Genomic DNA, 15,701 nt, shown 5'->3' with positions numbered 1-15,701 from the left:
GAGTCCAGAACTCAGTCCCTTACCCTGCCAGAGTCCAGGCCTCAGTCCCCCACCCTGCCAGAGTCCAGGCCTCAGTCCCTTACCCTGCCATAGCTCAGGCCTCAGTCCCTCACCCTGACAGAGTCCAGGCCTCAGTCCCTCACCCTGCCAGAGGCCAGGCCTCATTCCCTTACCCTGACAGATTCCAGGACTCCGTCCCCCACCCTGCCAGAGTCCAGGCCTCAGTCCCCCACCCTGCCAAAGCCCAGGCCTCAGTCCATCACCCTGCCAGAGTCCAGGCCTCAGTCTCTCACCCTGCCAGAGTCCAGGCCTCAGTCCCCCACCCTGCCAAAGCCCAGGCCTCAGTCCATCACCCTGCCAGAGTCCAGGCCTCAGTCTCTCACCCTGCCAGAGTCCAGGCTGTGTAAAGAGCTTCTCAAATAAATGTTTATTCTATGTTGCCAGACACTACGTCATGCGTTGTTTGTTCCAACCTCTCTTGTCCTCAATACTCACCATTATGTATTCCACTAATATCTATAGCTCCGTAGCTACCTAACGGTTGGTAAATAAACCCCATACTGTCTTTGGGGAAACAAGGCCAAAGTTGTAGTTTTCTCTACATTATTTCTCCCTTCTTTTTGACATGTGTTTTTTGAGCAATAATTCAGCGGTGAGTTTTTTCTTCCTTGTGAATTTAGCACAGGTGTAATCACCACTCCATAACACAGGTGTAATCACCACTCCATGACACAGGTGTAATCACCACTCCATGCCACAGGTGAAAATGGCCCCACATCTGTTTTATATAGAGAGGCATACAGTACATTTAACTGTCTGGCACATATAAATAACATGAGAGAAATGTTGCCTTGAAAACTGTAATCAACTCAAGTCAAGTGTGTAAATAGATACATAAATAGAAAGAATTGCTATAAAATATGTTATGTTAAAATGTGGAGGCTGAAAGGACATTCATTTCCTATTTCAAAGTGTTTCATTACGACTATCACTTTAACCATAAAAGTGTATATATATTTCAAAATATTTCACGGCAAGTCAAAGAAATTGAAATGTATGATTCATATCTCGCTTTGCTATTATTATTTTTTTTTTTGGGGGGGGGGGGGGGGTGCATGTTGGTTCATAAAATATAGTGTAACAAATTGTCCAAACTCTCAAAAGATTTAATTTCATGGTAATAAATAAAATGTTTGCCTTTATCCATTTCAAATTGGGAAATAACTTCTTTTTTTACGAGTATAAATTCAGTTTTGTGTAGCTAGTAGACAAGACCATCAGGAAACCTATTTTAGAACGTCTCTTGTTCTGATTGGTCTGATGTGATGTTTACCTCCACAACTCTAGCTATTCTGTCCAACCGAATCAGCTCCACATGTGAGTCCTGAATGTGCTAACACCTAAATTCAAGGTGAGTTGAACCTAACTATTTATTTTCTATCATGGTCGTTCTGTGAAGCAGGAAAAAACGTCTGTTATCTTGACTGACCCTTGAAGGTAAAGGAAAACCTATTCGCTTTTTATAGAGCATTTCATAGGGCTCTGGTCTATAGGGAATAGGGCTCTGGTCTAAAGTAGTGCACTATATAGGGAATAGGGCTCTGGTCTAAAGTAGTGCACTACATAGGGAATAGGGCTCTGGTCTAAAGTAGTGCACTATATAGGGAATAGGGCTCTGGTCTAAAGTAGTGCACTACATAGGGAATAGGGCTCTGGTCTAAAGTAGTGCACTACATAGGGAACAGGGTGGCATTTGGTACACACACATAACAATCCAGTCCAGTTCGATATTTACTGCTTCACAAAGGTTGAATAACATCCTAGAGCAGTTCACCTTCAGATGGTTTAACTAAACTAACGCAGTTGGACTGGACAACACAGCCAGCCACCCAGGCAGGACTGACTCCCTCTGGCCCCATCTGCCGCCAGGCAGGCAGGACTGACTCTCTCTGGCCCCATCTAAAGCCAGGCAGGCAGTACTGACTCCCTCTGGCCCTATCTGCAGCCGGGCAGGCAGGACTGACTCTCTCTGGCCCCATCTAAAGCCAGGCAGGCAGTACTGACTCCCTCTGGCCCTATCTGCAGTGTGGTGCTGGGTTAGAGTAGAGGAGTAGAGGGCATCTGTGTGTTCGTCCCTAATGGCACCCTATTCCCTATATAGTGCACTACTTTTGACCAGATACCATAGGAATTAGGTCCCTAATGGCGCAATATTCCCTATATAGTGCACTACTTTTGACCAGGGCCCTATTAGAGGTGTACTATACAGGGAATAGGATGCCAATCGGTGTTGTTGCCGATTGCATTGACCATGTCCTCAACCCCTCACTGTGTACCATAGACCTGCTCTTCCTGCTCTGATGCCTGCTGGAAGACACCAAACCAGTTAGACTGTAGGCTACACATTGCCTATTTAGAATAGAATGAAAGTGAATGCTGTTGAGAACCAAATCCTTATCAACACGTTATTACATCTTGTGTGGAAGTGCAAAGAACATTCTCAAATGTTGTGCAACTAACAAAGTAGGCCAATAGGGTTTTATGGGATATGGGATGAGTGCAATTATCTTTATGCCGTTACTCCACTAAGGGTTATGTGCGTGTGTCCTCACTCGGGACATTTTCCCGGTTTTGTACCAGAGCATTGAAGAGTGCCATGTAGCTACTGTTGTATGAGTATACCTAGCGCATGGTAGTGGCAATTCTAAACCAGGCAAAACCCTCTCTACACATTGCACAGTTTGCATTGTAAGCCTAGAGTTTGTGTGTTGCTGCCATGCTATGTTGCTGTCTTAGGTCTCCCTTTATTATGTAGTGTTGTGCTGTTTATTTTTGTCTTGATGTGTGTTTTGTCCTATTTTTATATTATTTAATACCCCCCCCCCATCCTCGCTGGAGGCCTTTTGCCTTCTGGTAGTCTGTCATTGTATATAATCATTTGTTCTTAATCTGACTTGCCTAGTTAAATAAAGATTTTAAAAAATATATATATTTTTTTTATATATAATTCAGTGAGCAGTAGAGTTCGGCTTTTCAAAAGACCAATACAATTTCAAATGAAAGGAAATAAACCTTTGTGAAAATACTAACATCTATGCAGAGTAGTTACAGGAACTAGAGAGAGAGAGAGAGAGAGAGAGAGAGAGAGAGAGAGAGAAAGAGAGAGAGGGAAAGGGAGAGAGAGAGAGAGAGGGGGGGAGAGGGAGAGAGAGAGAGAGAGAGAGAGAGAGGGGGGGGGGAGAGGGAGAGAGAGAGAGCGAGAGGGAGAGAGAAAGAGAAAGAGAAAGAGAGAGAGAGAGGGAGAGAAAGAGAAAGAGAGAGAGGGAGAGAAAGAGAAAGAGAAAGAGAAATAGAAAGAGAAAGAAAGAGGGAGAGAGAGAGAGAGAGAGATAGAGAGAGAGAAGGGCGTATGGTATTAATCGGCCAAGCAGAAAGCCCCAGTCCAACTGACAGCGGCGGCTAGCAGACGAGGCAACGAGAGAGGCAGAAGAGAAGCCCGATTTCTCCAATGTCAACAGTCTATATTCTAAGGCAGTGAAATATATACAAATAATTAACGGGATGAAGATATACATTTTTCCTGGTGATTTTTGTTTAACACAAGGATATCAGATTCATTATTAATAGACCATCTGCCTACACACACTCGAACCGGAACACCGGTTTACAGGCAGCGTGCGTGGGTAACGTCTACGGTACGATGGATGGTATTCTGTGTCAATATCGATCGGTGTGACTACCTCGAGTCACCTTTGAGTCACTGGATTGTTTCACGTGAAGGTTTATTTCTCGAAACGCAACGTGAGCAGGCTAATCAACTAGTCATCGTACTGAACGGGCTTTCCTGTCACCACCGGGGTGGAATTGTGAAACCTTCGCTTATTGTAAGTATATTTTAAGAATGATTATGATACACTATTATATTTTAGTACTGATTATGATACACTATTATATTTTAAGAATGATTATGATACACTCAATAATAGTGTATCCTACCGTATATGATCATATGGATGTACTGTACGCTATATGATAAAATATGGTGCCAATATTCAACCTTATGCTATTCTTCTATACATTCACTCCCATAACAAGTCGTATTAAAATATAATTATTATTAGAAACTGTAGGATAAATCATTTTATTGAGAGCCTAATAGTAAAGTGGTTCTCGCTTTCATTCATGTGTTACAGATAATACATCCCTAAAACCATACGATATATAGCCAATAGTTTTAATTAGGATGTATACGGTATAGCCAACGCCTTTAATTAGGATGTATACGGTATAGCCAATAGTTTTAATTAGGATGTATACGGTATAGCCAATAGTTTTAATTAGGATGTATATACGGTATAGCCAACGCTTTAAATTAGGATGTATACGGTATAGCCAACGCTTTTAATTATGATGTATATACGGTATAGCCAATAGTTTTAATTAGGATGTATACGGTATAGCCAACGCCTTTAATTAGGATGTATACGGTATAGCCAATAGTTTTAATTAGGATGTATACGGTATAGCCAATAGTTTTAATTAGGATGTATATACGGTATAGCCAACGCTTTAAATTAGGATGTATACGGTATAGCCAATAGTTTTAATTAGGATGTATATACTATATACGGTATAGCCAACGCTTTAAATTAGGATGTATAAGGTATAGCCAATAGTTTCAATTAGGATGTATATACTATATACGGTATAGCCAACGCTTTAAATTAAGATGTATACGGTATAGCCAATAGTTTTAATTAGGATGTATATACGGTATAGCCAACGCCTTTAATTAGGATGTATACGGTATAGCCAATAGTTTTAATTAGGATGTATACGGTATAGCCAATAGTTTTAATTAGGATGTATATACGGTATAGCCAACGCTTTTAATTACGATGTATACGGTATAGTCAACGCTTTAAATTAGGATGTATACGATATAGTCAACGCTTTAAATTAGGATGTATATATGGTATAGCCAACGTTTATAAATCAGATTTATGTGTAGAGGTTCCAATGATTAAAAGCGGCTTGTTGCTTTTGACTTTTGAGCGAAAGTGAAACTATAGTTTTTTATTCCCACTGTAGTCATATAAATCAAATACAATGCATCTGTTTTGGTTTTCAAATCACATGTTGTATTATATGTAGAATCTACATTTATTTTCTATTTTAACAGGTGGCCCGAATTCTTTATTGGAATATTTTTTAACAGAAAAACTTTCTTGGGAAATGTCCTAGTCTTCACAGCCAATGCCAACGGGATCATTTAAACCTTAACTAATCAGATGATGAAGATTCCCGTCTCCCTGCGTCAATGACGGCTAAAATGGAAACTCCTTTCTACCACGACGAAGCCCCAGGTATTCCTCACAACTTCGGACAACACCATGCAGATTACCAACGTTACCAGAGCCACAAGATGATGAGTAAGAAGGTGGCACATAACTTCTCAGGCGGTTCCCACAGCAGCTCTGGCCTGAAACTGTCACAAAGCCAGCCGGGGAGTAACTGCAATATCAATCCTAATAATCTGGGAGGGATTAACAGCAACACAAACAGCTCGTTAATGCCCGGCGGCTTGTCAGATATGAACCTTCTGAAGCTAGCCTCCCCTGACCTCGAGCACCTCATCATCCAGTCTAACCAGGGCTTGGTGACGACGTCTCCTGTCCCCAACACTAACGGAGGTAACCCCTTCATGTACCGGAACAACGCCACTAACGAACAGGAGGGTTTTGCCGATGGGTTCGTAAAAGCCCTGGCGGATCTTCATAAACAGAACCAGCTGGTTGGAGCTCCCGTGTCCCCTTCCTCCTCTATGCAAGGCCCCTACCAGAGGAACATCATGTCTGCAGGAGACCTGCCCATCTATACCAACCTCAGCAGCTACAACCCGAACCACCCCAGCCATATATCATCATCCTACCCAGGGGGCCAGATGCCCGACAGCTACCCAGGCCATGGCCCCCACAGACTTGGAGGCCAGGGACCCCACCATCCCCACAACAGGGGGTTGGACGCCCCTCAGACTGTCCCAGAGGTCCCTCATCCTCCCGGGGACCCCACCTCCTCCCCTCCCTCGCTATCTCCCATCGACCTGGAGACCCAGGAGAGGATCAAGGCCGAGAGGAAGAAACTACGTAACCGGATCGCGGCGTCTAAGTGTCGTAAAAGGAAGCTGGAGCGGATCTCCAGGCTAGAAGAGAAGGTGAAGGTTCTGAAGACCCAGAACTGTGACCTGACCTCCACCGCCTCGGTCCTGAGGGAACAGGTGGCCCAGCTCAAACAGAAAGTCATGAATCACGTCACCAACGGCTGCCAGATAGCAGTGAGTTCAGCCACCCTGCAGGCCAACAGCACCGGGGACAGGGACAGCACCAACTGTTGATCAACGGACTGTACTGTACAGGGATGAGAAGTGTATTTTTTTTCTGTTGCTCTGAGTCAGTCCTCTATAAAGGAGGTAGTACCTCTACTGTACAGGGATGAGGAGTGTTGTGATGGTAAGTGAAATATGCTAACTACGTGAGTGGTTGGGGAGAATCCCACCTCTCTATGCTAACTGCTAACTACGTGAGTGGTTGAGGAGAAGGGAGAATCCCACCTCTCTATGCTAACTGCTAACTACGTGAGTGGTTGGGGAGAAGGGAGAATTCCACCTCTCTATGCTAACTGCTAACTACGTGAGTGGTTGAGGAGAAGGGAGAATCCCACCTCTCTATGCTAACTGCTAACTACGTGAGTGGTTGAGGAGAAGGGAGAATCCCACCTCTCTATGCTAACTGCTAACTACGTGAGTGGTTGAGGAGAAGGGAGAATCCCACCTCTCTATGCTAACTGCTAACTACGTGAGTGGTTGGGGAGAAGGGAGAATCCCACCTCTCTATGCTAACTATGTGAGCGGTTGGGGAGAAGGGAGAATCCCACCTCTCTAACCTCTACAGACACTTTGAGTTGTAGTATTAAAACAACAAGACATTTCACTTTTATTTTGCCCTCGCGCAGCCCTGAAAGTGACCAAAGCACCTCTGCTTAACAGGAGAGTATCACATGAAAACCTCTGCTTAACAGGAGAGTACCACATGAAAACCTCTGCTTAACAGGAGAGTATCACATGAAAACCTCTGCTTAACAGGAGAGTACCAGACTGACGACTGCAGTCTACAACACTGAACCAAGTAACCATTAGAAGAGTGAGGAGCGGAGGACATTGTGCCTCTAGTATACAGTTCAGTAGGTCCCGGGTGTTTGTGGTCAACAGGAAGTATAATAACTGAGAGAGTGTGAAACATCCGGGGTTCCCATCACCTCAGAACAAGAATTTCTACATTCTAGGTCATCTCTATGATTAAAAAAATATATGAATCAAAACACTGTTCTATGATATTTTTACCTGAGTATTGTCAGTTATAATTGGCATTACCTGAGTATTGTCAGTTATAATTGGCATTATCTGAGTATTGTCAGTTATAATTGTCATTATCTGAGTATTGCCAGGTATAATTGTCATTATCTGAGTATTGTCAGTTATAATTGTCATTATCTGAGTATTGCCAGGTATAATTGTCATTATCTGAGTATTGTCAGTTATAAATGTCATTATCTGAGTATTGTCAGTTATAATTGTCACTATCTGAGTATTGCCAGGTATAATTGTCATTATCTGAGTATTGTCAGTTATAATTGTCATTATCTGAGTATTGTCAGTTATAAATGTCATTATCTGAGTATTGTCAGTTATAATTGTCACTATCTGAGTATTGCCAGGTATAATTGTCATTATCTGAGTATTGCCAGTTATAATTGTCATTATCTGAGTATTGCCAGGTATAATTGGCATTACCTGAGTATTGTCAGTTATAATTGTCATTACCTGAGTCAGATGATAAGGTTACATCTGTAGTAAAGTGTGAGTTTGACTTTAGAACAAATTACAATTAATGGTAGTGGAAGAGTCTGGTGTGGCACCTCAAGGCCCTGACTCATTCTACACTGTAGTTTGAAGTTATGGGAATTAAAGCTTTTTCCGCTTTAAAACAAAAATATAATTGGTCAAAGTATCACAATGTTGTTGATCAAATCCATCGGGCTTAATAATGTGATGTAGATAAGAGGTGCAGATTTATTTTTTTGAGTCACTTTAGTCTCTTGTCTTGGAATATATTATCTGTCTGTTTAGAGTTGTGCAATGTGTGTATGAGATGACAGCAAAACCAACCTCTTGAGACTTTCAACTCTAAGGGTTGGATACAATCCGCATTGCCAAAGTATTGCCGAATATCCGCGTTATAGCTTGTTTGAAATTTAAAGACGATGTTCCCGCGTTTGCAGAGACTTGCATTCAGGGTAAAAGATGCATACGTCGGCTTCATCGGAAATGACCTTCTCATTTTAACACGGACCTTGTGCGATCCGGATTGAATCCAGACCTAAATGTGTTTTTATTAAATAACTGTGTTCATGTGAAACAGACAGAAGCTTCTGGTGATATATAAATAGTTGAAATAGATTTAAACCAATCACATCTTTGTAAGATTACTATTGGTTGTCATTTTGGAACCTGGCTGATTCATTTTGGAACCTTGGTAATTCATTTTGGAACCTTGGTAATTCATTTTGGAACCTTGGTAATTCATTTTGGAACCTTGGTAATTCATTTTGGAACCTTGGTAATTCATTTTGGAACCTTGGTAATTCTGAAAGATTTTCCTCCATTCCAACCAAAATACCCTTTGCACTGTTCTTCCTGTAATAATGTTGACCTATAGGTTTTAGTGTAGGAGTCAAATTATGTTCAATGTGGTAACATTGTGGATCAGTGCTGTGTTAACCTGAACTACACTGTGTCAGAGATACATTTTCAAAGACATTTTAGATAAACTTGTTGTGTTAATAGACGGACGGACGGACGGACGGACGGACGGACGGACGGACGGACGGACGGACAGACAGACATACAGACAGAAAAGGAAGAGGCTTCTTGAGAATGCAGCAAGCTACAATGAAGTAACAAGACAAGGGCTTTTAATCAATAGATAGATAATGATTTTATTTCTTGTTTTATAACATTTCTGGAGCAATTTATTTATGCAAAATGTATCTTTGGTATTTATGTTTTTGGGGAAATATGATATTGCACATAAATCAAAACATGAAATCTTGTGTGATATTTATCTGTGGTCTCAACAGGGACTCTGTGTTGACATGTTTCTACATGAAATCTTGTGTGATATTTATCTGTGGTCTCAACATGGACTCGGTGTAGACATGTTTCTACAAACTATTTCATACTTTATTTAAAACGTTTTCCTATGATTGTCGATAAAGTATTTAAATCATGTAATAAGCGCTCCACTTTCTAAATGAATTAGCTTAACTTCTTCACAGAAACCATGGTTTAATGCAGCAGTGGACCAACATGGCACCGTAAAGAAAACTGTTTTGTTCATTGATGCTTAAACATTTTTGAAAGATATCTTTAAGTCTCTATACTGTAAGTACTATTACATAGTTGGTGCACTGAATGTACTTTCCTATAATTCCACTATATACATAAACAATGGTATTTATGTACACAGAGTGTACAAAACATTAGGAACACCTTAATATTGAGTTGTATCCCCCTCATGCCCTCAGAACAGCCTCAATTCGTCCGGACATGGACTCTACAAGGTGTTGAAAGCGTTCCACAGGGATGCTGGCCCCATGTTGACTCCAATGCTTCCCACAGTTGTGTCAAGTTGGCTGGATGTCCTTTGGGTGGTGGATCATTCTTGATACACACGGGAAACTGTTGAGTGTGTAAAACCCAGCAGCGTTGCAGTTCTTGACACACTCAAACCGGTGCGCCTGGCACCTACTACCATACCCCGTTCAAAGGAACTTAATAATTTTGTCTTGCCCATTCACCCTCTGAATGGCACACATACACAATCCATGTCTCAATTGTCTCAAGGCTTCAAAATCCTTCTTTCACCCCGTCTCCTCCCCTTCATCTACACTGATAGAAATTTATTTAGCAAATGAAATCAATAAGGGATCATAGCTTTCACCTGGTCAGTCTATGTCATGGAAAGAGCAGGTGTTCTTACTGTTTTGTACACTCGGTGTATGTCTTAGTCTGGAGAGAAATAAATAAAAAAACGAATAGTCAAGACAGACGTTAAATCTCTCAAATAATTTTTGTGAACGTCGAGGAAAATATGTATTTTTTAAAACTTGAATAAGGCTTTTGAAGTCAATTATAATAATGTTTATATTTTTGTACAAAATGTATTCAACGTTGTTACAGTTCAATTGAACTGAATGAAAAGGATGAGTTAAACCTTCTGACATGTTGGTGTGGTTGTTACAGTTCCATAATATACATGATTTATTGAGGTGGATGTTTTAAAATAATATTATTTTATATGTACTGAAGTAGGTGTGTGTGCACATAGGAACACTACTCTTTGTCGTGTAAACTCATCTTGTGTCGATTTCAGTAAAATAGTATTCATACGTTTCAAGAGTCACATAATTTTTTTCCCCCAGGATGAGTCAGATAAAAAAAAAAAGGTTGTTTGATGGGACTAGGAAGGTTGTGTCTAAGTTCAATCGACGCTGTGTGTGTGGATCTTTCATTCCTGAAAAGAGCTGTTCCTCGTTGAGGAGAAGGTTTTAACACTAGTTTCTCAGACTGTTTTTCATTTTCAGTAACTGAGCCAATCTGAGACACGTCTTTTTATACACGTGAGAGAAGGAATGTCAAGCAGTAGAATCTACAAACAACTGTCTGTGATTTGGTGCCGTAGTGGTTTGACACATTTCTTTTTTCTCCAGTTATCCCTGTCATTTGTTAGGCTAAAGCGATGATAACATTTTAAAGTGCGCTATTACAGGTATTTGGCGATGACCTGATTTAAAATTGCAAGCACCCTGACCCCTCATGATCAAGCCAAAGATAATAGTTTATCAGCACTTACACAATAACATGGAATACTTCTTTGCAAAAGAAACATTGGTCTCAATGGGACTTTGCTGCTTAAGTTTATACGTGTTGATTTGAGACAGTCATAGATACCCAAGTTGTAAGTGTAACATGGTGTATGTGAGCGTTGAACTGCCTTCGTCTGCCTAGAGGCCCAGAGGCCCAGAGTCCCAGAGGCCCAGAGACCCAGAGGCCCAGAGGCCCAGAGGCCTAGAGGCCTAGAGGCCCAGAGGCCCAGAGGCCCAGGGGCCCAGAGGTCCAGGGACCCAGAGACCCAGAGGCCCAGGGACCCAGAGGCCCAGGGACCCAGAGGCCCAGGGACCCAGAGGCCCAGAGACCCAGAGGCCCAGAGGCCCAGGGACCCAGAGGCCCAGAGACCCAGAGGCCCAGAGGCCCAGGGACCCAGAGGCCCAGGGACCCAGAGGCCCAGGGACCCAGAGACCCAGAGGCCCAGGGACCCAGAGGCCCAGGGACCCAGGCTTTTTGTTTTGTGGTACAGGTGGTTAGGTGCTCACCTCTGCACTGTAAGAGACAAGTGTTTGACAAGCGGCTACCTTTTCTGAATAAAATGACAGCACATTGAACATACAGCCATACATAAAGTCACTTGTAAGGTGTGGCTACACCTTCTGAATAAGTTAACAGAACATTGAAGATAAGTTGTGTTTATTCACTATGACGACGACGATGATAATCACTATTACGTTGTAAAGGATCAATAAGGGTTTTAAAGGGAAGTCAAGCTGCAGTTTATGACATCATATCCTGTTGAGCACTGACACAGCTGTGGGTGTGTACCCAAGGGACAATTCTATGTCAGAGGGTGCGTCTGAAAATTGCACCCTGATACATTAATTTTCTATGGAATAAGGTGCCATTTTGGGACAGTAGCCGTCTGAATATTGTTGGCAGTACAATGAGAGGGAAACTATTGTCTATCGGCTACAGGGCGACTTGCCTTGGTATAAACTGTTGTTTCGACTGATTTGTTTTGGTTTACAATTTGCCGTCTTCTTGAAAAAATGTTCATTGTTTCCTTTAATGATTTTAAAAAAAATCTAACCAATAAAAGGAATATGTTATTAATTGTTGTGTCGTCATCAAGAGACAGTTATACTGTACACAGCTTGAACATATACCACTCACTCTGTACTCTGTCAAATAGTAAAACACATTGTGAAATAGTAAAACACATTGTGAAATAGTAAAACACATTGTGAAATAGTAAAACACATTGTGAAATAGTAATACACATTGTGAAATAGTAATACACATTGTGAAATAGTAATACACATTGTGAAATAGTAATACACATTGTGAAATAGTAATACACATTGCCAGTCAGATGTCTACATAGTTAAGTACCCAGTTATCTTTTTAAGAAACAGTATTTATCTATTATTTTTCCCAACATGACAGAGACAAAGGAGAAAGGAGTCCTGTAAGAAAGATGTGAAACAACTGTGAGATTGATTGACACGAAGTAGTCTTTACTACTGATTTCACAAGCCACTAACCTGACGCGAAACCAAACCACATGGGGGTGGGGAGCGGAGAGTTGTTGGGGGGGGGGGGGGGGGGGGGGTCTTACGGTGTTTTACAGATTTAAGCAAGTCATATCTTACAGAAAGTGACAGGTTTTCTGACCAAGAGACATGTGAAAGTAGCTGCTCTTGGTATGGCTTCTGTAACTTCCACATACAGAACTTCATTATAGATCTACTACTGGCTCTGGGCAAAAATCCTTCTTTAACTCGTCTCCTCCCCTTCATCTACACTGACGGAAGTGGATTTAACAAGCGGCATCGATAAGGGACAATGGCTTTTCACCTGGTCAAGTCTATGTCATTGAAAGAGTTGGTGTTCTTAATGTTTTATACACTCAGTCTAGGTGCTTCGTATGAGAGAGAGGATAGCTGAGTAATGGTGCCATTTCCGACTGAGCAACCAGACTTGGTTAGACTGCGATAACAGCCCCTTCTCTAAACCCCGTCCCTTTACTCTAGCGATAAGTCCCATGGGATTTTTTAGTGAGTCAGAAACTTGTTTTAAAGTGGAACTGCAGTCGCTGACGTGGCCTCGTTTGTTGGCTTGCTCCTCATCTAATGCTGGCGGCCATGACACAAACGTGAGTTGGCTTGGGGGTGTGGTTTGATGTCCTTGCCACCACCAAGACACACCCATCTGGCAGAAACTTGCCTGCAACTGTTTTCCCCCAATTAATCACAACAAGCAAACATCCTGCCAGCCTGGTCTCATAGAATAGTCGTAACATAGTAAACATAAATCTGTGACCCACAAATTAGTATGATATGTTACGTTTGGTATGGTTACACAAGACAAAAGGTTACTTAAGGCAAAAATGTCTAAGGTTGAATGTTCAAATTTCATCATGGACAGCATTATAGCTAATTAGCAATTTTCAACTACTTACAAATGTTTTGCTACTTTGCAACTACTTAGCATGTTAGCTAACCCTTCCCCTAACCCTAACCTTAATAACCCTTTAACCTCACTCCTAACCTTAACTCTAACCCGGCCTAACCCCTAGTCTAGCCAACGTGAGCCAGTTAGCTAACATTAGCATTAGCCACAACAAATTAGAATTCATAACATATCATAACTATTGCAATATCACAACATACTGTACATTTTGTTAATTCGTAACTTACTGTATCATATGAAATGGATGATGGACACCCACAAATGAATACAAACCATACGAAACATAACACATAATAAATTAAGTGGAACGTTTTTACGTACAGAATAATACAAAATGCTCTGAGACCAGGTTGCTCCTGCAGGACGAGTTCAATAACTACAGGCCAATGTATGGTGAGATGCCGGAGGAAGCTTTGAAGTCACCTACAGAGTCATTTGACAATAATGCAATTTCTGAATTTATGTAGATAAACTTTCAAACAGGTCGATGTAGAATAAACGGGTAACATAACAATGTGCACCTTTCACGTATCACTGTCATTCCCAGCTGATACGGATACTGTGCCTAACAGCATTATGTCTGGTGGTAATGGGGTTACCATGGTAACATGTCAGAGTGTTCATACCTTCCTATACGGTGTCCCATATACAACAGGAGTACCTGATCCTGGTCCAGAACACACAGGGTTTCTCCCTCCCCATATTGACTGATCCTGGTCCAGAATACTGTGCCTAACAGCATTATGTCTGGTGGTAATGGGGTTACCATGGTAACATGTCAGAGTGGTCATACCTTCCTGTCTGCTGGTAATGGGGCTACCATGGTAACATGTCAGAGTGGTCATACCTTCCTGTCTGCTGGTAATGGGGCTACCATGGTAACATGTCAGAGTGTTCATACCTTCCTGTCTGGTGGTAATGGGGCTAACATGGTAACATGTCAGAGTGTTCATACCTTCCTGTCTGCTGGTTATGGGGTTACCATGGTAACATGTCAGAGTGTTCATACCTTCCTGTCTGCTGGTAATGGGGTTACCATGGCAACATTTCAGAGTGTTCATACCTTCCTGTCTGCTGGTAATGGGGTTACCATGGTAACATGTCAGAGTGTTCATACCTTCCTATACGGTGTCCCATATACAACAGGAGTACCTGATCCTGGTCCAGAACACACAGGGTTTCTCCCTCCCCATATTGACTGATCCTGGTCCAGAATACTGTGCCTAACAGCATTATGTCTGGTGGTAATGGGGTTACCATGGTAACATGTCAGAGTGGTCATACCTTCCTGTCTGCTGGTAATGGGGCTACCATGGTAACATGTCAGAGTGGTCATACCTTCCTGTCTGCTGGTAATGGGGCTACCATGGTAACATGTCAGAGTGTTCATACCTTCCTGTCTGGTGGTAATGGGGCTAACATGGTAACATGTCAGAGTGTTCATACCTTCCTGTCTGCTGGTAATGGGGTTACCATGGCAACATTTCAGAGTGTTCATACCTTCCTGTCTGCTGGTAATGGGGTTACCATGGTAACATGTCAGAGTGTTCATACCTTCCTATACGGTGTCCCATATACAACAGGAGTACCTGATCCTGGTCCAGAACACACAGGGTTTCTCCCTCCCCATATTGACTGATCCTGGTCCAGAATACACAGGGTTTCTCCCTCCCCATATTGACTGATCCTGGTCCAGAATACACAGGGTTTCTCCCTCCCCATATTGACTGATCCTGGTCCAGAATACACAGGGTTTCTCCCTCATATTGACTGATCCTGGTCCAGAATACACAGGGTTTCTCCCTCTCCATATTGACTGATCCTGATCCAGAATACACAGGGTTTCTCCCTCCCCATATTGACTGATCCTGGTCCAGAATACACAGGGTTTCTCCCTCCCCATATTGACTGATCCTGGTCCAGAATACACAGGGTTTCTCCCTCCCCATATTGACTGATCCTGGTCCAGAATACACAGGGTTTCTCCCTCCCCATATTGACTGATAACATTCAATTCAATAATTTAAAAAAAGACAATACAAGTCAAATGTTATGCCTAGTGCCAGGTCTGACACACAAACATCTACTATGTTAAAGTTTGAACAGGTCAGACTAAACCTACCTAATTCTGGTCTCTCCCCATCGACGACCGTTGGTAAACAGGCAAGAGATGAAGCTGGAGGCAAGGTACTTTGCTAGCGCTCCAAGGTATTTTGCCAGCGCCCCAAGGTACTTTGCCAGCTTCCCAAGGTACTTTGCCAGCGCCCCAAGGTACTTTGCC

At 42.2% G+C, this 15,701-nt stretch overlaps 1 protein-coding gene and 1 long non-coding RNA gene across 2 annotated transcripts in view; one reads left to right on the top strand and one right to left on the bottom strand.

The window, feature by feature from the left end:
* The first annotated feature begins 3,143 nt into the window (after positions 1 to 3,143).
* On the top strand, positions 3,144 to 9,163 carry LOC110523115 (transcription factor Jun). The gene is made up of 2 exons (XM_036976583.2): positions 3,144 to 3,884; positions 5,183 to 9,163. The coding sequence occupies exon 2, from the start codon at positions 5,321 to 5,323 to the stop codon at positions 6,392 to 6,394; it is 1,074 nt and encodes a 357-aa protein (XP_036832478.1). The 5' UTR covers positions 3,144 to 3,884; positions 5,183 to 5,320; the 3' UTR covers positions 6,395 to 9,163.
* LOC149983148 (uncharacterized) overlaps positions 6,945 to 15,701 on the bottom strand; it is a 9,567-nt gene continuing 810 nt past the window's right edge. Inside the window, exons 2-3 of the long non-coding RNA XR_016495836.1 lie at positions 7,129 to 15,701; positions 6,945 to 7,096 (exon numbers count right to left, since the gene is read on the bottom strand). The exon at positions 7,129 to 15,701 is cut by the window's right edge and continues 399 nt beyond it. This is a non-coding gene — a long non-coding RNA (uncharacterized LOC149983148). The remainder of the gene's footprint in view (positions 7,097 to 7,128) is intronic.

This window comes from Oncorhynchus mykiss, chromosome 5 (genome assembly GCF_057628025.1).
Source record: "Oncorhynchus mykiss isolate SJ-2025 chromosome 5, ASM5762802v1, whole genome shotgun sequence".
In the NCBI taxonomy this organism is placed as follows: Eukaryota; Metazoa; Chordata; class Actinopteri; order Salmoniformes; family Salmonidae; genus Oncorhynchus; species Oncorhynchus mykiss.
Note: the sequence above shows the minus strand (reverse complement) of the source record. Positions and strands in the feature narration are given on the sequence as shown.